Source organism: Dromiciops gliroides, chromosome 5, assembly GCF_019393635.1.
Source record: "Dromiciops gliroides isolate mDroGli1 chromosome 5, mDroGli1.pri, whole genome shotgun sequence".
Taxonomy (NCBI): domain Eukaryota; kingdom Metazoa; phylum Chordata; class Mammalia; order Microbiotheria; family Microbiotheriidae; genus Dromiciops; species Dromiciops gliroides.
The window spans coordinates 57,401,509-57,429,238 of NC_057865.1; the positions used below are offsets into that span (position 1 = coordinate 57,401,509).

Here is a 27,730-nt window from a genome sequence, read left to right on the forward strand (position 1 = left end):
TCCTGCCTCTAGGTCAGATCTTTTACCCACTATGGCACTTTTCTTTTTGAAAATTATCCAATTAAATTATTTATAACGTTTTCTCTATTTGTAGGTAAGGTGATGAAAATAATGAACCAAATTCATATTCTCTGTGATGGTATTGAGAAAATTGGAGTCTGATCCAGTGTGTTTAATCTTTCCTTCATTTTTCTACCTGATTTTCCCTCAAATATCAAATACTAATTACTGAAATACCAAGCAGCCTTGTCATTTTCCCTGTGACTAGTGATGTTATGCTAATATTATGAATTGAAGTGTAATGAGGTTATGACAGCAAGCTCAAGTCCAGCACAAAAAGCCCTTAAATCTTGTCCCTGAGCTCACACCATCAGATTAAAAGTTCTGCTCTATCTAACCTATAGCTTTGAAGTATGGTTCCAAATTTATGGAAATGTTATATCACAAATATATAAAATCCTGCTTTTTGTGTATGTAGATATATAAAGGTAGTCTAATATAGTGAAAAGACTTTTTTAAAAAAATAAAATTAAAAGTATTTTTTAAAAGCCAGTCACTGTGTTAAGCACTAGGGATACTAAGAAAGTTTAAACATGGTTCCTGACCTCAAGGAGCTCACAATCTAATGGGTAAGACAAGTAAACAACTTTTTTATGTTCAAGATAGGTACAGAGTAGATGGAAGGGAATGCCAGAAGGAAGTCACTATAGTGAAAAGGATTAGAAAAGGCTTCTTGTAGAAGGTCAGATTTGAGTTGAGTCTTCTCAGAGCCTGGAGAATTCACAATACAGAGTGTAGGAGGGAGAACAGTCCAGGCATGGGGGACAACATTTGAAAACTCATAGAATCTGAAGACAGAGCAGGTCATTGTCACTGGAACATGGACAAAAGTAAGATGTAAGAATGCTAGAATTAGGGAGTGAAGGGCTATAAATGAAAGTGTTTATATTTGATACCGAGTGTAAATAAGGAAGCCATCTATGCTTAGTGAGAGGAGAGTTACATTGTTAGACCTGGGCTTTAAGAAGAATCACTTTAGTAACTTAATGGAAGATCGATTAGAGTGGGGAAAGCTTTGAGACAAGAAGAATAAGCAAAAATTATTGACAGTGAAGAGTTTCCTCTGCCAAGATTAGTATAGTGGCTCAAGGGGATGTGTGTGAGAGATATTAAGGTAGAAACTACAATACTTGACCAAAGATTTAATATGGAGGATGAGTGAGAGTGTAGAGTTGAACATGACACTGAGATTGTAAGTCTGGGTGACTAGAAGGGTTCCCATCTTTATTGTAATTTGGAAATGGGGGGACTGAGGTTAGGGTGAGAGATAAGTTGTTTTAGAAACATTAAACTAAAGATACCTATAGAGATCTAGTTCAAACTGTCTAAAAGGCTGCTGGTGACCCAGATTAGAGCTCAGTAAAGAGACTAGGGCTGTAAATACAGATCTGGGAATCATTCACATTGAAAAAAAATGTTTATTAAATCTACAGGAGCCTATGAGTTCATCAAGTGAAATTTAGTAAAGGAAAAAGACAAGAGGGTCCACATGGATCCTTGCAGGACATCTACAATTATAGCTTTACATTTCTGGACCTCCATTCACTCATCTATAAAATGAAGGGGTATTAACTATACGGCCTTTATATTTCTTCTAGTTCTAAATCTTCTAGGATGCAATGAAATAGGTGGTTTAAAATAGATAGTTATTGTACATTAAGTCTATATTGTATATGAGAAAAAAATGACAGGAGTAGCTAGAAAGTCATATATTTACTTTCCAAAAATACAGCATTTTAGAAAAAGATCTAAAGACTCTAATCTTTTGTAGCCAACAGCCAGAGCTTGTTTAAAAATAAAAAACACCAGCATTTCTGCATATGCTATAATATTTCCTGAAGTGCTAAATACCTTACAAATGTTATGTTACTTACTATATTGCTTTATTTATTTATTTATATTTATTTGTTTGTTTGTTTGTTTGTTTATTTATTTATTTTGGGGGTGAGGCAATTGGGGTTAAGTGACTTGCCCAAGGTCACACAGCTAGTAAGTGTCAAGTGTCTGAGGCCAGATTTGAACTTAGGTCCTCCTGACTCCAGGGTTGGTGCTCTATCCACTGTGCCACCTACCTTCCCCTTGCTATATTTATTTTAATAAACTATATAATAATGTATATCTACATAGTATTTCAATTTAATTCTACTCAAAATGTTATCATTAAGGAAATGCTATAAGCAAGGTATTGGCTATTCCAACAAACATCAAAAATAAAACAATCCTTTCCCTCAGACAACTTACAGTCTATTGGAAATGACCAGGCTACATTAATGTATATAAAAAAGAGTGGGAGAAGAAAGAATTCAAATACTGTGGAACCCCAGTCAGGATAGGACAAGATCTATCAGCTTCTACATTAAAGGACCAGAAGGCATGGAATATGATATTACAGAGGGCAAAAGAATTGGGAATACAACCAAGAATCACCTACCCAGCAAAACTCAGCATAATCTCTCAGAGGAAAAATGCGACTTCAATGAAGAAGAGGGCTTTCTGGTATTGGTGATGAAAAGACCTGAACTGAATGGAAAATTTGACTTTCAAATACAAGACCCTGGAGAACCATAAAAAATTGGAGTTGGGGGACATACCTGGGGTCACGCAGTGGGTGATTGTCTTGTGTCTGAGGTCAGGTTTTGGCTGGCATCCTCCTGGGTCCAGGGTGGATGCTTTATCCACTGTGTCACCTAGTTGCTCCATGATGACACCTTTAGGGTTAAATTGAGGCATGAAGAAAATGCACTGGGGGAGGGGGAAGGGCAGAGGTAGCATGGGGTGAAATCCCACATGAAAGAAACAGGAAAGGGTTTATGGAGTGGGGGAAGACAATGGGGAGGAACAGGGCAGTAAATGAATTTTACACTCATCAGAATAGGCTCAAAGACCTTAATGTCATGAGAGTTGCCTCAAGGAGGGATTAATACACACACCCAATTGGGTGGAGTAATCTATCTAACCCTGCAGTAAAATAGGAGGGGATGGGGATAAAGAAAGAGAGGCAAAAGAAGGGAGGGCAGATTGGGGGAGGGGAAAGACAGAAGCCAATCCCTTTTGAAGAAGGATAGGGTGAGAGAAGATAGATAATAGAGTATATATCATGGAGAAGGGAATAGGATGGAGGGAAACAGTTAACAATAGTAATCATGAAAAAGAAAAGGGGGAAAAATTGTACAAAAAATGTTTATAGCATCTTTGTGGTGGGTAAGAATTGGGAATCAAGGGAATGTCCATCAATTGAGGAATGACTGAAGAAGTTGTGGTGCTATATGATTGTAGTGAAATGGTATTGTGCTATAGGAAATGACAAACAGGATGATACCAGAAAAACCTGGAAAGACTCATATGAACTGATGTATAGTGACATGAGTAGAGTTGGGAGTACATTGTGCATAATGACAGCAGTATTGTTCTTTGAGCAATTGTGGATGGCTTAACTACTCTCAACAATACAATGATCCATGACAATCCCAAGGGGCTAATGATGATGCATACTATCCACCCCTATAGAAAGACCTGATAAAAATAGCACGTGTGGATTGTACATATATAAAACCTGGTTGCTGTCTTGTGGAGGGGGAAGGAAATGGAGGGAGGGAGAAAAATTTGGAACTCTAAATCTTATGAAAATAAATGTTGAAAACTACCCTTACATGTAACTGGAAAAAATAAAACAAATGTTTGTTGCAAAGAAAAAAAGAAGAGCAGAGAGCAGTTAGGGGTCACGGTGGATAAAACACTGGCCCTGGTTTCAGGAGGATGTGAGTTCAAATCTGGCCTCAGACACTTGACATTTACTAGCTGTGTGACCCTGGGCAAGTCACTTAACCCTCATTGCCCTGACCCCTCCCCCCCCCAAATAGGAACAGAATTATTCTATTTATTTTGGTTTTTAAAAGGTAAATTTTTATTCCTTAGGTTCACTCGGTTTTTGCCACCATGTTGTATCCTCCCCATGATTTTGAATATGGTACCCACTTTACCTTATTCTTCTGAACTTACTTTCAAAATGGTAGGTTGCATCTTCAAAAAAACCCCAGCTGCTTCTTATTACTCAGCATTCTAGTTGTAACTCTGAAGGACTGTCTTTTTAGTAATATTGCTCCTGGTCTCTCTCACTGATTACTTGCTGTTAACAATCAACCAGGATGTATCAATTTAATTTTTCAAAAGGGATTCACTAAGAAGGTATGGAACTAAGGATGAGCAATACAAAACACCACCATCTTAAAGAAAGAAAAAAAGAAAAGTCTATACTCCCCCACCAGTACTCTCAGCCTTCATAGGGAGAGTAGGCTCTGACTTTAAACATGATGGTAATAATGAACATATGTAGGAAACACAAGGTAAAAGTGTAGACTCTATACTACTGGCCCCTGAAATACATTTTTAACATTTTCCTTTTGTGGAGCATATAAGAGGCTTGCTCTGGCATACAGAGGCAGTGATCAAATCCCTCTGCTGCTCAGGTGGGACTAACTGGAACTAAGGCAAGCTACCCTACCTGTTTCTGGGCCAGGTACCCTCTCTGTTGGCCTAGCCTTTTCCACTACTGTGTCTCTAGTGACAAGTGATACTCTTTGATTATAGCTCTGGGCTTTGGAGAGTTCTTGGACAGAACCTCTGAATCTCTTAAACTCTTAAACACGTACGTCCTTCCATCTTGAAAATAGGCCTTAGAAATGATAAACACAAAGGAACAGAAACAACCTTGGGCTCCCAGCTGGCATAGTTGTCCTCATCCCCCTCTCTGTACTAACTTAATATTAGCCTGCCCCACAACCTTAGAAGAAAGAAAGAGAATAATGAAGCCATTGGTCACCCTCACTGTGTACAAACCCATTTCTGGATCAGCAACTTAAGCTACCAGTTTGTAAAATTCTATGGTCAATTAGAAGAAAACAACCCATCACCACACAATACTAATCCCTTAGTCTTGTTTGTGTCTTTCCTTTCTCCACCACCATGGAAACTGGGACATAAAGTAGGCAGCAAATAAATATGTACATTTCAAAGACTAGCTCATAGAGGCCTTTCTACCCTCCTTACATGAGTTATTCCCTCCAAAGCAACTAGAGGTATTGAGAGGGGGAAAACAAATGAAATACTTCCACTTTTCATGAACCACAATCATTTATGTAACCAGATTAATTTGTAACTTGACTAATGACCAGCATAGATGATAAACCACATCAAGCTACATTTGAAGTACTGAAGTGGAAGCTTCTGCTGCTGAGTAAGGGAATAGTAATTTCCTTAGAACTCGCAAATAGATTCTGTTTACCTCAAAAGAAATACATAGCATGTGTAGACATGTAGGTGATTTCATCAGTCCCACAAAAGCACACTATAAATATTTATTATTTATGGTGTTCCCAAAGCATTAAGAAGGTACTAAAGCTGAATTTCCACATTCAGATAATCTATCATGAATAGTAGATAAGTTTCGGTTTTATATGGTCTTTGATCTTTTTAAAAATAGTACAAGCCAGTTGTACTTTCTCTTGAGATTAAGCCTTCACATTTGGTCTTCACTTAGCTGTCTATTTTACTAATTTAAAAAGAAAAACATGTTCTTCAAGGAAGTACTGTGTGTGAGTAGTCTGAATCAGTATTGGAATACATTTTTTATGTCTCTAGTTTTTGATATTCAGTCTGCTTGGTTTTTTTTTTTTTTAAGACATAAAGAAGGAAATGAGTTTTTCCACTGCAAAGAGAGGAAGATCTTCACAGTCGAATTGTGTTTTGAGATTATGTTCTATTCTGAATGATATTGTGTTAGGTAGAGTTGTACATGGGTTCCCTTTATGGAAAGAAGCTCAAAATCTTTAAAGAGATGGATCCAAATGGACTAAACAAAAGCATAAATACCCAGGGATTCACTGACAAATTCTCAAATCAGATCACAATGATTACTGTGAAAGAGGTTGAATAACAGTCTTTTGAATCCATTAGAGATCTTATAAAAACCCACTAAAATCCGAATGAAAATATGAATTTAGGGGATTTCATTAAAAAAAAAATTGATTTTCTGGATAGTATTTTCTTTGGAGAATGTAGAAATAAATTCATCAGAAAAATATCACATGATTTATACCCCACTGCATCTATGACCTCATCAACGTCAGTATTCCCTCGAATGCCCTGCCAGGGACGCTAAATAAGTGCTGTTCAAAGGACTTGGTACAAGGCAACATAATTGTATGTATTGACAATAAACCTTACAACTTTTTCAAGTAAAGAACTTTAAATACATTGCATATATGTGTAACAATTGGAATGACACCACTTGCTGGAGACTTACTGTAGGAAAGCTCCAACATGAGGAGAGGGCCTTTGAGGGCAGGACCATGTGGCTTTCTTTGGCATCAGGAAGTAACGTTTGCTTGTGGGAGGAGGAAGGGGGAGGCTGGCGCGCTGGCTCACTCACTCTTGCCTGTGAACTCTGGGGGAAAGCGGAGCGAGGAATGCTCACTCCCTTTAATAGATAGATGAATCTAGGCCTTTCTTTTCTCTTCACCAAATTCTTATTCTCCTTAATAAATGCTTAGAAGTCTAACTCTTGCTAATGCTTATAATTTATTGGCAACCACTCATTAGATTTTAGACAGACTAGCTAGAATTTTATCCCTCACATATTTATATGTTATATATAATATACACACATATACATATATGTGTGTATATATGTATATGTGTGTATATAGATGATAGATAGTATATATACTATAATTAACATTTATATAGTGTTTACTGTGAGTCAAGCACTGTACTTAGCACTTTACAATTATTGTCTCACTTGATCCTCACAACAATCCTTGGAGTTAGATACTATAATTATCCTAATTCTACAGATAAATAAATTGAGACAAGGAGAATTTAATTGACATTCCCAGGCTACATATTTATTGTAGGTTTTCCTGACTCCAGGCCCAGCACCCTATCCACTGCTCCCTAATTATATGGTTAGGCAATAAGTTCAAAATATTTTTAAAACTTCTTTAATATTTAGCTCATTTGATAAGTCTGTCTTTTCCATAGAACCCGTTTTTTAAAGTCTAGCCTTGATTATATCACATAGTTTTCCAATAGGGTTTAAATGATTTGAGTTCACAGGACATGTATGTAAATTCATCTCTTTCTCATCTAAATTTCTCAACCTTCCATGGTGTTCAGCATTGTTTAAGGTGGTGATGCATGATTTCATCTCCATTTGGTAAATTTTGTTCTTAACTTACAAGTATTCATTTTTTAATCAGTATATTAATACATATAATTATTCTAAAAGTCTTAGTTCAATTTTAACCTTTACCAGCTTAAATGAAAAGCTTTAATAGTTTTAGAAGCTTTTTATCAGTGATCATAATTTCATCAATGGCACAAAACTTTTAGGCATACTTAAAGTTGAATAAATCAGTGAAACATGTTTTTATTTTCATTTTTGATGGTGGATGTTTTACAGTCTAATGAAAATGTTCAGACCATATAGGGTTTCCTGAACTTCTGGACAAAATTTCAGTATAGCCTTAAAAAAGTGAGTCTCACCAGGAAAAAAAAAAAAAAACTTTTTTCTAGTCTTCTGTATTCCTTTGTGTTGTCTTATCATGACAAGTATTTTTCTTAATAGAAATGGTTTGTAGCTTTAAAAAATGATTTCACTGTTTTTCTAACTTTAAAAAGCCTACAACATAATGTAGAAAATCACTTATGACTCCTCAGGCTGACAAGTCCTTCTGAAGTTCTTTCCTTCTTTTCTGAGGATCAATTGGTTTATTTTTGTGGCAAAATTTTTGCTGGTTCTAAGTGGTGCTCTTGTTTGGTTTTGATCACACTTTCTATTTTGCTTTGGTATTCCTGATCTCATTTGAGCTCATTTGAGCTGATCATTAAAATGCTTTGATTCGAGTGAGATCTTGAACTCACTACATGATCACTCAAAAAAACATCCAAATAATGCCATAGGACAATTCCTGGAGCAGCAAAATCCATAGAAGAATGTGCTGAGATCATTTACCAAACAAGGACAGCTTGCAAGGTCAGAAAGAAGGAGCTACTGTTCTGAGACAGGAGTGCAGCCCAAATCTACAGTCACCCTGATACAGATCTAGTCCCAGGAAAGCCTTGCCAGAGAAAGAGACCTCCCCAGAGCCTCTGAATCATCTGTAGCAACAGTGTCATCTAGAACTAAGCTTGCAGTCTGGTGAAAGGGCTGAGCCTTTGGCAGGGGGGAGATTATAGGGATCAATGCTGAATCTGAGGCTAAACTTGGATTTTTCACCCCTGCTAGGAACCAGGAAGTAGACTTAAGTAGCAGTTGCCCAGGTGAGGGAGGGGCACAGACTTGTCAGAGCTGACAACCACAGCACACAAACCCGGTTGATTAGCAAATTGGTCTGGGGTCATCTATGGACCAGGGAACAGGCCAGGCAAGTGGAGAACCTGCTCCTCCATAAATCTTACCACCTGGGATCTCCTGAAGTTGGGAAAGTGCAGCCTGGAAACAGTGCCCCATTTTAAGGAGATAAAAATCAAGTAAAAGAAAGGCAAGATGAGCAGACAGAGAAAGGTGAGGATCATAGAAAGTTTCTTTAGTGACAAGGAAGATTGAAGTACACCATCAAAGGAGGATGCCAACATCAGGGTCCCTATATTTAAAGCTTCCAAGAAAAATACAAATTGGTCTCAGGTCATAGAGGTACTCAAAAAGGACTTTGAAGATAAATTTAGAAAAGTAGAGGAAAAAATGGAAAGAGAAATGAGGATGATGCAAGAAAGGCATGAGAAAAAAGTCAACAGCTTGAAAAGCCAAATGGAGAAGTAGATATAAAAGCTCTCTGATGAAAATAATTGCCTAAGAATTAGGATTGAACAAATGGAAACCCCTGACTTTATGAGAAACCAAGACATAATAAAGTAAATTCAAATTAATAAAAAAAAATAGAGGGCAATGTGAAATACCTTCTTGGAAAAACTGCCAACCTGGAAAATAGAGTCAGGAAAGATAATTTGAAAATAATTGGTCTACCTGAAAACCACGATCAAGGAAAAACTTAGACACCATGTTCAAATAAATTGTCAGGGAAAACTGCCCTGATATTCTAGAAGCAGAAGATAAAATAGAAATTGAAAGAATCCACCGATCACCTCCTAAAACAGATCCCCAAAGGAAAACTCCCAGGAATATTATAGCCAAATTCCAGAGCTCCCAGGTCAAGGAGAAAATATTGCAAGCTTCCAAAAAGAAAGAATTCAAGTGCTGTGGAACCCCAGTCAGGATAGCAAAAGATCTAGCAGCTTCTAGATTAAAGGACTGGAGGGCATGGAATATGATATTCCAGAGGGCAAAGGAATTAGGATTACAACCAAGAATCACATATCCAGCAAAACTGGGTATAATCTTTCAGAGGAAAAAAAAAATGTGACTTTAATGAAAAAGAGGACTTTCTGGTATTGGTGATGAAAAGACCTAAACTGAATGTAAAATTTGACTTTCAAATACAAGACCCTGGAGAACCATAAAAAATTGGAGTTGGGGGACATACCTGGGGTCATGCAGTGGGTGACTGTCTTGTGTCTGAGGCCAGGTTTTGGCTGTCATTCCCCTTGGTCTGGGGTGGATGTTTTGTCCACTGTGTCACCTAGCTGCTCCATGATGGCATCTTTAGGGTAAAATTTAGGGGTGAGGGGAATGTGCTGGGGGAGGGGGAACGGCAGAAGTAGCATGGGGTGAAATTCCCCATGAAAGGAACAGGAAAGGGCTTATAGAGTGGAGGAAGAGATGGGGGAGGTGTAGGGCAGTAAATGAACTTTGCACTCCTCAGAATAGGTTCAAAAACCTTAATCTCATCAGAGTTGGTTCAAGTTGGGATTGACACATCCACCCAATTGGGTAGAGTAATTTATTTAATCTGGTCAGTAAATGAGCCTAACACTCATCAGAATTGGCTCAAGGAGGGAATAACATACACAATTGAGTGTATGTTATTCCCTGCAGGAAAATAGGAGGGGAAGGGGATAAAGAGAGAGGGGCAAAAGAAAGGAGGGCAGATGAGGGAGGTAACAGACAGAAGCAAATCCCTTTTGAAGAGGGATAGGGTGAAAGAAGATAGATAATAGAATAAATATCATGGGGAAGGGAATAGGATGGAGGGAATCAGTTAATAATAGTAATCATGAAAAAGGGAAAAGGGGGGTAAATTGTACAAAAAATGTTTATAGCATCTCTTTGTGGTGGCTAAGAACAGGGAATCAAGGGAATGTCCATCAATTGAGGAATGACTGAAGAAGTTGTGGTGCTATATGATTGCAGTGAAATGGTTTTGTGCTATAGGAAATGACAAACAGGGTCATCCCAGAAAAACCTGGAAAGACTCATATGAACTGATATATAATGACATGAGTAGAGCTGGGAGGACATTGTGCATAATGACAGCAGTATTGTTCTCTGAGCAATTGTGAATATCTTAACTACTCTCAGCAATGCAATGATCCAAGACAATCCAAAGGGACTAATGATGAAGCATACTATCCACTTCCATAGAAAGAACTGATAAAAAGAGCACTTGTGGATTGAACGTATATAACCTATACCAGATTGGTGGTTGTCTTATGGAGGGAGGAGGAAATTGAGGGAGGGAGAAAAATTTGGAACTCTAAATCTTATGAAAATGAATATTGAAAACTACCCTTACATGTAATTGGAAAAAAATAAAATAAATGTTTGTTGCAAAAAAAATGCTTGAATTCCCTGCTCCTATGCCACTCTGATATCTTGCAGTACCTCTAACAGTCAATGAAATGTGTTCTTTAAAAAGCTATGGTGGGGAAGCTAGGCAGCACAGTGGATAGAGCACCAGCCCTGGAGTCAGGAGTACCTGAGTTCAAATCTGGCCTAAGACACTTAACACTTACTAGCAGTGTGACCCTGGGCAAGTCACTTAACCCCAATTGCCTCACAAAGCACAAACAAAAACAAAACAAAACAAAAAGCTATGGTGCGGGGCAGCTAGGTGGCGCAGTGGATAGAGCACTGGCCCTGGAATCAGGAGAACCTGAGTTCAAATCCAGCCTCAGACACTTGACACTCACTAGCCCTGTTACCTTGGGCAAGTCACTTAACCCTCATTGCCCAAACAAAACAAAACTAAATAAACAACATCAAAAAACAACAACAACAACAACAACAACCTATGTCTACAACTTTTGCTCAGTACCTTGGAATACTATCCATTTTTTGTTGTTGTTGTTGTTTTTTCCAGGCAATGGGGGTTAAGTGACTTGCCCAAGGTCACACAGCTAGTAAGTGTCAAGTGTTTGAGGCCAGATTTGAACTCAGGTACTCCTGAATCCAGAGCTGATGCTTTATCCACGGCACCACCTAGCTGCCCCCATCTCCCATTCAATTGAATCTGAAGACTTTTTGAGTAGGGGAGTGCCATGCTAAAGTTAGTGATTTAGCATCTATTTATCAAATGGATATTGCAAAGTGCAATGACTGGGGACAGGGAGATTAATTAGGAGGCTTTTATAGTTAGGTAGGCAATAAATATGTATTAAGTGCCTACTATGTTTCAGCTGCTGTGCTAAGCACTTGGGGTTCCACAGAAGTTGAAGAACAGCCTCTATTCTCAAGGAGCTCACATTTTAATGGGGGAGACAACAAGCAAATAACTGTATGAACTAAATACAGGATAATGGGAAATAATCAGTAGATTGAAGGTGCTAGAATTAAGTGGGCTTGGGAAAGGATCCTGCAGAATGTGGGATTCTAGATTGGCCTTGAAGAAAGGCAGCACTTAGGTAATGGAGTACCTCGTTCAAGGAACAGCAGGGATGTCAGTGTTATGTGGGGTAGTGTGATTCTTAAGATGATTGGGAAAAAGTTGGAAGCCAAACTGCAGAAAATTCAAAAGAGAGGAAAAAGAGATGACACAGATTCACTGATTGTATACTCTGTGACCAAGGGAGACCAGGCTGAAAATGTATATTTGGAAGTTATACTGACAGAAGCAATAAATGATATGGTAGGATTACATGGGTAATGATAAGATAGTGGGGTGATCAAGATTAAATAAAATGTTTATGTTTTGGGGGGGCTATTTTATTTTTCCAGGCTCAGGGAAACCTAAGCATGTTTATAGACAGTGGGGAATTAATGGAAAGAATTAAAATACTAGATCAAGGGCAAATGATTAAAGGAACAAAATGCCAGAGGAAGCAAAGACTAGAAGGAAAGAAATCAAGGACATACATGAGTGATTAGACATGCCATGGGAGGAAGAAATCTCTGAGATGACAATTCAAGTCCATTCTCTCAGACCACATGTTGTTATGAACAGAAGAGAAAGGAACAGAGCATATGTGTTGACAAACTGCAAGCAAGAAAAGGTAGAAAGATAGAAAAAAGAATTGGTAGTTGTGTGGTCCCTAGCTCCTCATCAAAACAGAGGCAAATTTGTTTCAGAGTGAAGGAGGGAACTATGAGGCTGTTTGATTGAGAATGGTGGAAATTTCAGCTTGAGAATTATTGAGAAGGTTTCATATTGCCACTGAAAAGAAAAATGAAAAATGCTAGAGCTTGCAGCGTTAGAGCTGGGTAAGAACTTAGACATCACCCAGTCTTGTTGTCCAACATTTCAGTCATGTCTGACTCTTTGTGACCATATTTGGGTTTTCCTTGGCAAAAAAAATGCTGGAGTGGTTTGCCATTTCCTTCTCTAGCTTATTTTGCAAATGAGGAACTGAGGCAAATGTTAAGTGACCTTCCCAGGATCACACAGCTAAGTAAGTGTCTGAGGCTTGATTTGAACTCAGAAGAAAATCTTCCTGACTCAAAGACCAATGCTCTATCCAGAGTGCCACCTCGCTGTCCTTAGTCATAGAACCATAAATCTATGGAAGGAACCTCAAAGAGCATCTAGTCTATTCCCTTTGTTTACGTTTCAGGAAATTGAGACCCAGAATGTCAAGTGACTTTTTTGCATTCAGACATCTAAATTGTGGCCAGAGCAAGGATTCTAAACTAGATTTTCTGAATCCAATTCCATTACTCTTTCAGAAGTTCCATAATGCAGGTAATAAATAAAAATGTTTTTCAAACATGCAGGTGGGAATGTATCTCTATATTTTTAAGTCACTGTGCCTTTCTTGTGATTGGAAACCTCTAAATGTTTGATGTGTAGGCAGAACATCTGCATGATTGAATTTTTCACTTTTCATCCAAATGTTTAGGTCTAATGTAAATGCATCCTAAATCATACAACACTGACATAGACAGGCATATAAAAAGACTTAGAAACCCATAAACAGGTATATAAATCAGTGAGATATTTACATCCTCCACAGTGAATAAATGTAATTCATTTGCACGCAATTGAAAAGGTTTCCAGGTTTTCAAGATAAGATGAAATCCCATTTGAGAGGTGAAATGCACATCTTATAAAAATGCCTCTGGAGTGGATTCAGATACCTTTGCTCATTTACCATTATAGTATTGAATCTGTTTCATTTATAATTTACATCAGTTGAGTAATATGGTTCTACATAGATCACATGCCTTCCTTTACTTAGCGATTAACTTATCTCCTTGTTGTAATACTTTTTAACCTAACCAGAATTGGTGTTTAGGAACTATCTGCAGAGAGTCAAACCTAGAGTGTAGTAACTGGGCCTATATCCCTATATTCCCTTTATCATCCTCTGGTTCTGGTCATTGACTGATTATTCCTTCATCTTTCCCCAAATAACCACTACCTAGAGTCCCATGCCAGCCCAACCCTATTTAGACACCCCACCCATCATGGTTGAATTGACTTCCCCTCCTATAACCCTATGGGTCCCCTAGTCTTAAAATCCATTGCTTAGTACTTAGCATGGTGCTTGATATATAATAATTTCTTTTTTTTTTCCTTTCTTCTTTTTTTTAGTAAGGCAATTGGGGTTAAGTGACTTGCCCAGAGTCACACAGCTAGTAAGTGTTAAGTGTCTGAGGCTGGATTTGAACTCAGGTACTCCTGAATCCAGGGCCGTTGCTCTATCCACTGCACCACCTAGCTGCCCCTAATAATTTCTTAATAAATAGATTTCCTTCCTTCCTTCCTTCCTTCCTTCCTTCCTTCCTTCCTTCCTTCCTTCCTTCCTTCCTTCCTTCCTTCCTTCCTTCCTTCCTTCCTTCCTTCCTTCCTTCCTTCCTTCCTTCCTTCCTTCCTTCCTTCCTTCCTTCCTCCCTGCCTGCCTTCTTGCCTTCCTTTCTTCCCTGCAGGGAAGACAGCTTCTTACTGGCTAAACTAGTCTGCTCCTACATCTTCCATTCAATAATAAACTCATCTCTAGTCCTTTCCCATTCATTGTCTCCCCTGCCCTCTCTTAGGCATCCTCTGAGAAAACTCTTAATTGTGCAGCAGTGAAAAGATCTAGATTTATTGTAAGATGATCTGTATTCAAATATTGCCTTTGTTACTTGCTAGTTGTATGACCTTGACCAAGTCCTTTCATGCCTCTGGGTTTCTGTTTCCTCATCTATAAAATGCTGGGGTTGAAACAAGTGACCTCTAAAGTGCCTTTCATTTCTAAATTTACGATGATAAATCCAGGGCAATAAGGGACCCCACTCCTGAATTTTTTGCACATGAAGAAAGTGAGGCCCAGAGAGGTTCTATGACTTTTTCCAGGTTACAAAGCCAGGGACCCATAATTATAGGGAAACAGACTTGGAGCTGAGTCTAATCTTCTCATTTAAAAGGTGAAGCAATTAAAATCAGGAGAAGTTCAATGACTTTCCCAAGGTCAGCCTTGTGGGATCATTGAGTCAGAGATTTAGAGACAGAAGTTACCTCAAAAAAAAAAAAGGTTACTGGGGCAGCTAAGTGGCACCAGCCCTGGATTCAGGAGGACCTGAGTTCAAATCCAACCTTAGACACTGAACAATTACTAGCTGTGTGACCCTGGGCAAGGCATTTAACCCCAATTGCCTTACCAAAAAAAAAAAAAAAAAAAAAGGTTACCTTATATGTGTTCTGATTCAATGTCTTGATCTTATAGATGAAAAAATGGAGATCCACTATATTTAAGTTATTTGTCCAAGATTGCACATCTATTAAGAGTTTAAGGAAGGATTCGAACCTCTGTCATCTACCTCTGAATCCCAATAGTGTTTTACTATACTTATGATACTTTCTCTGTCTTGTGATGCTCACTGGAACTTAGTTAATCCTTGATAATACCATAATTCTTCAGTCTATCTCTAGTTTCTCAACTCCTTTCTTTCATACCCCAATATACAAGGACAAGAGCAAGGATCAAAATTCATCTCTGACGTCATTTGCACACTCTCATTCTGACATCATCACTTAGCAAAACCCTCACCTCCTTACATGTTAACTCTAGCTAGTCTAGATTCTTGTTGCTGTCATAAAGGTATATACAAATCACTTTCTCTCCCAAATAAGTTCAATACCTGGCTTAGTCTTTTCCTGTCCAACCTCAGCTCTTTGAATATCTTGACTTTCCAGTTCTACTCTCTAAAGTCTACCTGCCTACGAATATTAGATATCTCAACCTATGTGCCTCCCATGCTCTTGATACCCTCAGGTAGATTTGCCCATGGTGTGAAAATTTCTATTTAGGTCTTTGCATCTTCATAGACGATGTAGAAGAACAATCAAACAAAAGCCACGTCTTTCTAATATATTAAAAAAAAACCCACCAAAAACCAAAACCAAACAACCAAACAAAAAATAACACACAAAAACAAACCAAGGGTTATCTCTTTTGATTTATGTTGGTGAATTCACCAAATAAGTCATTTTGTGTATGCTACTTAGTAGCTTTTGCAGCAAGGATTCATAATGGTTCTTTCAGTAGCAGTATCTTAAAGAAATATGAATACTCTGGTATCAGGGCAAGATATTTTCCCCCTTATACCTTGCGTCTAGTCTGTAGACATTAAGTTTCTAGTCAACTATTCACTTTTCTTGATGTAAATATTTTATCTACTGAATTGTCAATGATCTTTTCCAAGTACTGAGAATTGTTCAACTTCTTAGTAATTACCCCTGAAATTAATTATGTTACTGTCATGCCCTAAAGGCTGATATGTTGAAAGGTTTCATATTTTGGTTCTTTTCCTCTGTTATGTTATAGTCTCATGATCCTGGATTAAATTATTTTCCTTTTGTACAGTACTGACTATATCTAAACATTCTGAGTGAAGTAGAGTATTGAAGTAATTGTAGAGTACTGAAGTAATTATTCAGATATTTTATCAGAAGTCCTAGAATTATACACACAAATACATAAAGTGTCCCAAAAGTTTAAAGCTGCTATAGATTTTTGGAGCACCTTATACAAGGTTTAAAATAAATTTTCATGGTACAAAAATGAAGGTAAAATTCCAAGTAACTTTATGATTACTAAAAAATAAAAACCCTTTATAGTTTGGGATGAATTAGCATTTTATAATTTTTACAGAAAATAGTTTTTGTTTCTCATTCTCTGTGGATGGTACTACCTGATAAGGTAATAATATATGCACATATGTGTGTTTCTGTGCCACACCTCATACTAAGTAGTGAGAATAGAATGAAAGGTAAAAAAGACAGGCCTCAAGCTGCTCACAGCCTAATATGGATACAGCCTTTAAAATTAAGGACATGATGAAGATTCCTTGGACAACCTCCTTAAATTAAAGGATCTGGGGGGCAGCTAGGTGGCGCAGTAGATAAAGCACAGGCCCTGGATTCAGGAGGATCTGAGTTCAAATCCGGCATCAGACACTTGACATTTACTAGCTGTGTGACCCTGGGGATGTCACTTAACCCCCATTGCCCCGCAAAAAAAAAAAAAAAAAAAGAAAGAAAGAAAAAAAAAGAAATTAAAGGATCTGGGAGGAGCTGCTGGAAGATCATTCTCAACCCTCTCCATTCTGAGGGAAGGAGGGGCCATAGGAGCAGGGGATGTTAAGATGTGAGTTTTAGAGCTGATGACATTTTTGAGGATGATGAGTTTCTGGAGAATATGAAATCCAGGAGAAGATCTTGATAGTAAATACACAGACACACATGCATATACACATGTATACAATGCACATGTGAACACGTATATATGTGTCCCATAAATGTACATGCATGTGTACACATAGACATATATACACATGTATATATATATACACACATTTCATAGTTCTATATTATTGCATCAAATTCATTTTTAGAAATATTCCTTTTCTTTTTAACAAAGACAAACAAAAGCATCTTATCTAGAGACCATTTGGCCATGTATCCAATATTTGGCAGTTCTACCCTAATAATGCCTCCTTATTCCCCATTGTGAGGAGGCAGATATGTTTCTGTTCTCTGGAACCCCTAAATAATAATTTTCTCCTGAAGACTCAGCTCAGTATTCTTTTGCTTTTAGGTCAGTACACCAGTGTCCCAGGAAGCTGTAATTTTGAAAATGCTCCCCACAACTGGACCTCTGCCTGTAACCTTAGTCAAGATACTGAAGACAATTTAGACTGGAGCATTGGCAACAGGATTCCTTCAAAAGGAGAAAGTCATGATTCTGATCACACTCCAGGTAAGGGGCCTTTGAAGTTATCTTGGCTCAGCTGGCACATGAGGTTAAAACATAATTGCAGTGACAGGAGTGGATTCATTTCATGATGCCTAATTTCCCCTTCCCTCCTTGCCAGGGAATGTATGTGTCTATTTTTCTCCCTCATGGTTTGAGCAGGGAAGAAGCTGACTGACTGTCTGACTCTACTATTTTACAGATGAGAAGCCTGACACCCAAAACATCCTTGTTCTCCTCCTCCTTGGCAGTGCTATAAATACTACTGCTTTATAGCAATACTTATTCTTTTACATTAAAAAGTGTAGATAAATTCTAATTTAATTTTCAGCAATTAAAACAACTTTATAATATACAGAAATTATATAAGAATCAATATATCAATAACTCATAAAGTACTTTTAGGTCTTTGTATAAACACTAAACTTTGAGGCAATTCATCACATACTTATCGTCCAAATTCTGATTAATGCTATGTCTTAAACCACGAAAGCCTACTAGCATAATCCTTAGTATATATATGTATTTGCATAGCGTTTTGAAGACTATTGAGTTGGTCTATTGGCAAAGGCATTCTGTTCCAACATAGGAATTGTGTGTGCAGAGAGATAAATCACTGATTTAGAGTTGGAAGGCTCCTCAGAAAGTTCCGAATCTTTCTTAACTATTTATTTTATAGGTGAGAAAAATGAAGTTCAGTTCAGGTGATGGAATTGCAGATTTAGAACCTGAAAAGCCCAGCAAAAATAAAGGCAGAGGGGGGAGAGAGATTGAAGCAGACACTGCGGTATAGAGAAAAGAGTCCTGTATTGGAAGTGAGAAGACATAGGCTCAAATCCTGTCTCTTCCATGTATTGTCATTTACTGATCATGGGCAAGTCATTTAGCTTCTGGATCTTAGTTTGTCCCCCTCATTGTAAAATGAAGGGCTTGGGCTGGATGACGTTTCAGGTCCTGGGATACTAGGTCTGTGATTTCACTGGCTTAGAACATTTCCAATGAGGAATTCTCTTTACCAAAACTCATAGGTACCTTCTCTGCTACCTATAAAATCGGACTGAGTTACTTATGGCCATTGAGAGGGTTGAACTTGCCAAGTGGTACATAGACAAGGCATATCAGAGGTGAGACTTGAACACAGGATATTTTGATTCCAAGGCCTTCTATCTCTCTGCTCTGTCACACTGCATTTTTTGACAAATTGATATCTATATCTGTGTTTTTACCTGTACACGTACATATTTGTCTTTACATCTGTCTCTTTCTGTCTCCCTCCCTCTTTCTCCTTCTACCTTGCTCTCTCCTCTCTTTCACTTCACATATACATATATAGATTTATACATATTTTAGTGATAGAAAAATAGCTGATAAAGTCTTCCTCCTAAACCTTTTGATAACATGGAAGTAACCTAGAGTCCTATGCCCACAAAAGCTCTGGCAAATCCTATGTCACTGGCATAGCTTCCATTATATTATGGAAAGAAACTGGATATTCATCCAAAACATACTTAGCTCAGTATAGAGAAGTTCATAGCTAGAAATTTGACCAACAGGTCATAAAATGCCATATCATGTCATGAAAATAATCTACCAGAATATAGAGAAGGTTTATCTTGTTTTGGCTTAAGGAATATATCATATGAATTAATGAAATCATTGATCCTTATATTGAAGTCTGAATTAAAAATAATTAAAACTATGTATAGGAACATTAGTTGAGGTTATATGGAATATAGACCTCATGTTCAGGGACGGTTTTTTCTATATCTTTTGTATCGCTAGTGTTTAGCCTAGTGCTTGGCACACAGTTGATAGTTAATGGAAGTGCTTTTAGGGGGCAGCTAGGTGGCTCAGTGGATAAAGCGCCAGCCCTGGATTCAGGAGGACCTGAGTTCAAATTTGACCTCAGACATGTGACACTTACTAGCTGTGTGACCTTGGGCAAGTCACTTAACCCTCATTGCCCCCCCCAAAAGATAGTCAATGGATTTTTAATGAATTAAAATGTAACAAAATTAATCAATAGGTATGAGATCGTTTTCATTCATTTTTCAAGAAATATTTTATTGCTATTTTCTCATCACATTCACTGCCCTCTCTTCCATCTCTGTGCTGATAGAACCATTCCTTGAAGAAGAGGCACATGTTTTAAGTAACATCCTTTCTCATTCCCCCAGATCATCTTCTATTCATTTTGCCCATGCATATATGTGCTCATCTTGTTTTCTTAGGCTATATTATAATCCCCTTGAAGGCAGCACTTGTCACAAAATCACAGAATTTGAGAGTTGGAAGTACCCTCAGCAGTCATCTTGTCCTACATCTATACAACAGGATTCCTCATTAAAATGTGTTTATTTCACTCTTGTCCTTATATCTCCACTTTCTATCACCCTGTCTGGTACTTAATAGATGCTTAAACAATGATCTAGGCCCATAGATTTAGAGCTGAAAGGGACCTTAAAGGCCACTCAGTCCAAACCCCCTTATATTGTAAGCAAAGAAACTGAAGCTGATGGATAAAGTGACTAGTCCAAGGTTGCACAGTTACATAGGGCGTAAGTGTCTCAGGCCCCAGCCTCTATCCACTGTGCCAACTAGCTGACAGAATGTTTATTGATTGATTGATTGTTTGATTCATCTGGACTTATAGTCTATTTAAGAATCCATTTGCCTCCTTCCGAACATATATTACATCATTTTTCTGCAGAGAGGAGGGAAGTATGTTTTATCATCAACCTTCTGAAATCCATATAGGTCTCAGCATTAATCAGAGTTCTAATGGCTCTTGTGTCTCTTGATAAGTCCGTGGCACTTTCAAAATGAATCAGAAAGAGACAGGGTTTTATCACTGGAGATGCCATTTAAGAAAATGTACCATCATCTGCTGTGACAGTATACTTTAAAGACCACTTGTCCTTTCTATCTTACTTGTGTCTGAAACTTTCTATATAAGTTGTCTTTTCCTACTAGTATGTGAACTCCTTGAGATCTAGGACTGTTTTACCCCACCCCCCCCCCCCACACACACACACCTTGTGTTTAGCAAAGAGCTTGGCAAAAAGTAAGTACTTAATAAATACATTTTTTTTCATTTCTTCTCTCATTCTTTATTTCTTTTCTTTCCTTTTTTTTTTGGTGAGGCAATTAGGGTTAAGTGACTTGCGCAGGTCCACACAGCTAGTTGTATCAAGTGTCTGAGGTCAGATTTGAACTCAGGTCCTCCTGAATCCAGGGCCGGTGCTCTATCCACTGCACCACTTAGCTGCCCCTCTCTCATTCTTTCTTGATTCTTTTACTTACCTTGTCGCAGGTAATAGAATTCTCACCACTATCCCCCTCCCCCTTAAGTCTTCACATATATCTTTTCTTATGGTATTCCCATCCTACAATTTTATTTAGCCACTACCCCTTCAATGGGGTTTCTAGATTTTTATTCCTAAGGGAAAAAAGGCAGCAATAGTATGTTATTGTTTAGATAGACATGCTGAAGTGACTCTTTTATGGAGCCAATCTTGAAAACACCTTCAAAGTTAAAAAAAGGAAGTCATCCCTTCCCTTTCCATGCTAAAGATAAAATCAATAAGACAATAAGACCTTCTTTAGAGGATTCTTGTGCGGATCAAATGAGATAATGTACTAACAAAAAAACCTTAGCAAACCTATAGAAATGTTTGCAAAAAATAAACAACAACTAAAAATAAGGTGAATGCTGAGATCAAGGAAGCAAACATCTCATAAAGTGGTCAAAGTGAATGGATTGAATCTTTTCATTGTGACAGTTGTTGTGACAAATAGTGCTGTTCTTCAGACAAATAAAAATAGTTTGACAGAAAAGCTTATTATCATCTATTTTAATCATTAGTTGAGTCAGAGATGGTGTAATTTTATAGATTGCTCTTTTCAAAGCAACTCTGATTATGTCATTCTTGATACACCACTATGTCTCAGTGCACTTGTTTAGGCATCTCATAGACAATGGGCTGCTAAATAAATTGTAAGGATACTAATTAATTTTGACTCCCCCCCCCCCGGGAAAAACAAACTCCTTTAAAAGAAGGCTGGCAGATTAAATAAACCTAGTATACATCTTTGCACATCTGCACCATTGCTCTTAATTAAAGCTGTATTTATAGACCTCCTTCACTTAGCCTGACAAAGATGAAAAATTAGATACCAAGGAAGAATACTCTAAGTGCCAATCACAGAGTTCTCAACAGGCCTTTGCCAAGTGTTTAACCTGGTTTTGCAGAATGGCTACAAATATGCATCTCTCAACTTGACATATAAATGTGATACCTAAGTACATTCATTTCTGATAATGGAATTTGGGCAGCATGCGTTTGCTATAGCATCTTGTCCAACACTGCTATATCTTTTCTTTATTCCTCCCTTATTTTACTTAATTGTGTTGAATTTAGTTGGCATTTTGAGATTTCCCCCAAAGTGGGTAGACACTTGAATTGTTAGAATCATGTGTTTTATATTTCATATATGCCATGCCTAGCTCTCGACTATGACACTCTGCCTTCCAGATACCTAGGCATGCCATACATACTGGCATTTGTCCTTAAGAACCACAGGGCCTTGCCTTCTCATCTGCAACTAAATACTTCTATATCTTTTATCTTCTTTTTTATGATCCAAGCTCCCTGATATCAGGGATGTTATCACTTTTCTATTTATATTCCCAGTGAACACAGTGATTGGCACATGGTAAACATCCATTAACTGTTTTTCATTCATTCATTCACTCACTCATTCATTCATTCTTTAATATTCCCAAAGAATCTAATATAGTAGTAGATAAATTATGGGGATGGAAATGAATTCAAGAATTGCTTAGGTGTGCCTACTCTGAGTCAGGCATTTAAATATGTGATAAATAGCATAGTCTATACAGACTCGGGAGATAATCACTACATCTCTCTATAGCATCAAGAAAATATGAATATATAATCCATTTATATAATGGTCTTAGGTGAAATGTATATTCTACTTGTTATTAGTTATATATTTCTGCCATGACATCCAGAATTCCAAAAAATACAAAATATTTTGGAGAAAAAATTTGCTTATATGAAATTATCTGATTGGCTCTGTTCTGCATTCTTGGACTTTTATACTTGGTACCACTTTGTCTCTCTATATAAGTTCAAATCCATTCCTTACTCTGAAACTAATTCCATCCCTTAACAGAAGAATTGAAATTGAAAGGAGCATGAGGTCAGTACATCTTGGCTTGGCATCACATCTGTTTTTTTGTTTTGTTTTGTTTCTGTGAGGCAATTGGGGTTAAGTGACTTGCCCAGGGTCACACAGCTTGTAAGTGTTCAGTGTCTGAGGCTGAATTTTAACTCAGGTCCTCCTGACTCCAGGGCCGGTATTCTATCCACTGTGCCATCTAGCTGCCCCCATCACATCTGTTTTGCTGGCAGTATGCTCAGGTTCTACAAGTCAGTCCTCTGTCTTGTATCTTAATTCATAAGACCTTGCCTTGTTTCCTTGTTCACAGTTTAATAAATTTTAAACTGAGGCACTTAATTCCTTAATTTAATTGACAATTGATTATTAAGATTCACATTTATGGCCCCCCACACTGGAAGTTGCCAAATTTTTTTTTCCCATTAAACACTTACTTTGAAACTTATTGGAATAATGATAACTCTGGATTCCCAAAGGTTATTCTCATACTTTCATTGCTACAAGATGTGATGTTTAAAATCTAATGTGTGATCACCTTACCCTAATGCTAATGCTAATGCTAACCGCCCCCCCTTTCCTCCATATATGTGGATGTGTGTATATCTGCTTGTATATATGTGGTTTTATTTATATATAGTTACACATGTAAATACTTATGTTTGTATATATATATATATATAAATATGTGTGTGTTTAGATATATATTCACATATGCATACACATATCACAATTATTTATTTTTACTATCTGCTCAGTATCTCTTGTGTCAACTCCCCATTAATCATTTTTTGTTCTCTTTTGTCCCCTTCCAAAGGCAATTATTCAGGGAAGAGAAAATGAGCAAAGTGAGAACTGAGTCGTTATACCTTCTCTCCATTGTTCATTATCAAACTCTCATCCAAGCCAAATAGCACTCTTATCCCTTCTTTGTTTCTTTGCTTAGTATAGCTAAAGAAAGCATTCTAGGCTTTATCCTTATCCAATGCTAGCCTTAGCTCATGTTGAGATTTAACACCTGAGATTCTATTCTTAAAATACAATCCCATGGAGGCAGGTAGGTGGTGCAGTGGATAGAGCACCGACTCTGGAATCAGGAGGACCTGAGTTCAAATCTGGTCTCAGACGCTTGACAGTTACTAGCTGTGTGACCCTGGGCAAGTCACAACCCCAGTTGCCTCACACAAACAGAAAAGAAAAGAAATACAATCCCATGCTTTTTTTAGTGCATTAATTCACCTTGCTTCTATCTTTTAAACATGTCTTATCAATTAGTGTTGGTTGATGATGACCCTATACCTCCAGGTATTTTATACAATTTCTCTGCTCTCTTTCTTTTCCCATAATGGGAAATTATTTTCTTTGTTTCTTCAAAATGTTGTTGCTGAAAGTTTTTCATCCCCCCTTGACTTAAATTTCCCTATGGAATTTTAAGTCTTACAAATCTATACATCCTTTTTCTGAACCACTTAAAATTACTCCTAAATTCTAAAGTATACTTTGGACCATGCTTGGCTTTCCTCCATTCTGTCAGTATCAGAGGCAATGTGGTATAGTTCACTGGTAACAAATTAAAATAGAAATGGATTCCTGTGGGCTACATATTGAGTTATAAAGCCACAAATTAACATTATGTATGTTTTATTGTATTTTTGTTTATTTGGATAAATATTTTACAATTATATTTTAATCTGATTCAGCTGAGACTAATGATGGAGTATAGAGATTATCATTGGGCATAGAATATAACAATATCTAGGTTACCTTTCATGCCTCACATTTTCTAAATTCAGGACAATGACTGCAACTGTCTGAGCCCCAGTTTCCCATATGAACTATAGGAATATATATATATTTACTTACATACCTCAAAGGGTAGGATTTAATGAGATTCTTTATATGAAGTATTTTCTGAAGCCTAAGCTAATACATGTATTTGTGATCTGTTCACCCCCAAATTCCTGTAATCTTTCCTTCAACAATTAATTCTTGGGGGCAGCTAGGTGGAGCAGGGGATAGAACACTGGCTCTGGAGTCAGGAGGACCTGAGTTCAAATCTAGCCTCAGACACTTAACACTTACTGGCTGTGTGACCCTGGGCAAGTCACTTAACCCCAATTGCCTCACCAAAAAACAAACAGACAAACAAAAAAAACCAATTAATTCTTGCTTCATTATTACAGTCAGGTTCAGAATAGCACTCATTTTCTCCATCCTTTGAAGAATGAAATTGTCATTAAGGATTGCCAATGATTTATTAACTATTCTGCTTTTGGCTAAAAAGAAAATTCCAACAGATGTCCAAATGATTTTACTGCAGTTCCCCTTTGGCTACTATTTGATTCTTCTATTTTAGCCTTGTGATCTCTTTATTGGATTTCTCATCAATTTTATCATGTCCACTTAATCTGTATTATGTGACCTTAATAACATCATGTCTGTGTCTCCCTCCATTGATCTTGTATTCAGTGAATTGTATTATTTTTCCAATTCACAAGAATTTATTTTCTCTACCTTCTACTTCCCCATATTGAATACCGAACAACACCAAAGGAAAATGAAATCCCTATAACAATTTCCTGAATGACCATTTCTCAAAATATATGTCTCATTCTACATTTTATGTCCATACCCCTCCATCAATGATTACAGGAAAATTCCATCCAATGTCAAGAGGAATATAGCTGGCCACCATTAGTTTATTGTTCTTACTCATTGCAAAATTGAAATATTACGCCTATATGAAATATTTAGAAATTTTATAAATAAAGTGAGAAATTATGCATAATCAGAGGTGAAAAAATGGAATTTAATGCAGAATTATTGAATGACATTCCACAAATCCGGATACAGAAATAGAGAACATCTACTTCATACCAGTCATGATTCCATAATTTGTTGTTCAGGAGTTTTTTCAGTCATGTCCAACTTTTCATGACCCTGTTTGGGGTTTTCTTGGCAGATACTAGAGCAGCTTGCCATTTTCTTCTCCAACTCATTTTATATATGAGGAAACAAAGGCAAACAAGGTTAAGTGACTTGCCCGTGTTCACACAGCCAGTAAGTGTCTGAGGCCAGATTTGAACTCATAAAGGCGAGTATTCTCAACTACAGACTTGGCATTCTATCCACTGTGCCACCTAGCTGCATAATTCCAGGGACAAACCTATGGAATTTGTGAAAAAAAGCTAAGGAAGATAAGGTTTTGTTTTGGTTTCTAAAGCAACTTGATTATTTATTTGGGGGATTCATGATATGATAAATATATGTGAAAATTAATTGCTATTATGTTAAAAAATATATTTTTTTATTTCTCTGGTGGATCATTATGACATATTATTGATATAACTAAAGAAGATTGGTTCAACTAAAGAAGATGCTACTTTTATGGAACAAAATATGATTGTTGCTCACATTAGGGACTTGTTTGAGAAACCATGACTGGATAGTGAGAGAAGGGAACTACAGTTCCTTGAAAAAAAAATAGCAGCTGCTAAAAATTCTAAAAAAAGTATCAGGCAACTTAGTTCAGGTATTCAGGGTGGTATTTTTTAACTGGCCCTTCCTGTGGCTTTTGAACTGAATAAACTGACCAGAAAAAATAAAATAAAATGGATTCTTCTATGGTTGAACAGCACGTCTTTAAGAAGACTTGTTACCTAGGTGATTTTCCTTGTTTGGGACCCTAATATTTAGGCGAGTCACCCAATTAACACTCTGTATATCAAATTTTGGCCCTCACATTGTATTTGTGTTCTTGCATGTTGGAAAAGGACATCCACATCAGTGAGAGCCCAGGAGCCTCTGTGATGTTGATTTGAAGGAACTGAGCATGAAGGAAATGGGGAGGAAAGAATTGAGATGGAGATGATCATCTTCAAATGTTTGAAGTTTTATGACACTGAAGATAGTTTAGATTTTTTCTTCTTGACTCTGTGGTTCTCAACTAAGAGCAATGAACAGAAGTTTCAAAGAGGCCAATTGATTTTGTTCTAAGGAAATATTGCCTTAGACTCAAGTTATCCAAAAGTGGAATGGGCTGCTTTAGGAGGAAATGGTTTATTCTTCTTGAAAAGTTTTCCTTGTAAGCCTGGATCACTACTCGTCAAGTTTGTTGTACAGGATCCTTGAAATAGGATATGACTTTCTCTGAATCTTGCACATTACAAACATTTACTAAGTGTTGAATGAATGAAACAATCAAACTGTCTGACTTATTTGACTTATTATTTATTTATTTATTTAGGGTTTTTTGTTTTTTGTTTTTTTTTGGTGAGGCAATTGGGGTTAAATAACTTGCCCACAGTCACACAGCTAGTAAGTGTCAAATGTCTGAGACTGGATTTGAACTCAGGTCCTCCTGAATCCAGGGCCAGTTCTTTATCCACTGTGCCATCTAGCTTCCCTGACCTATTTGAATTATAAGAAACCCAAATACAGTATTCTCACAGCATTTGTTGCTTCTTATAAAAGGAAATGCATCTGAAGTATGTAAAAGCTAAATTAAGACTTAGAACAGAGTTAGGGCCCAATGGGTAGACTCATAAACTATGCGATATGTTATAGAGTTATTTTCTATCTTCTGGTGAATATGTTTGATTTTTTTTTTCTGCTTATACCCCTATTAAACAATCATAAGAGGGAAACCTGGTGCATCCAGGAAATCTCACATGACCAATAACTGGTATGAAATATTTCTCTTTAAAAACCTTAGTCGACCTTGCATTTCAAATGTGTGTATGTTCAGGCAAACTGAGGCTGATTTTAAAAGTCTGCCTTTGAAATCTGTATCTCATGACATTCTAATAAGTTTTATACTCTTTCTGTTGGAGCTCCTCCATTTTATTACAAAGGACTATGTGGTTTAGATATATCGCAAGGCCATGCTAAACACACATACAGA

General features: G+C 37.2%; 1 protein-coding gene across 1 annotated transcript in view; it reads left to right on the forward strand.

The window, feature by feature from the left end:
• Positions 1-27,730, forward strand: part of MALRD1 (MAM and LDL receptor class A domain containing 1) — a 910,872-nt gene that overhangs the window by 668,750 nt on the left and 214,392 nt on the right. The window contains 1 exon segment of the mRNA XM_043967510.1: positions 17,470-17,631. Coding sequence (XP_043823445.1) covers positions 17,470-17,631 — 162 coding nt within the window.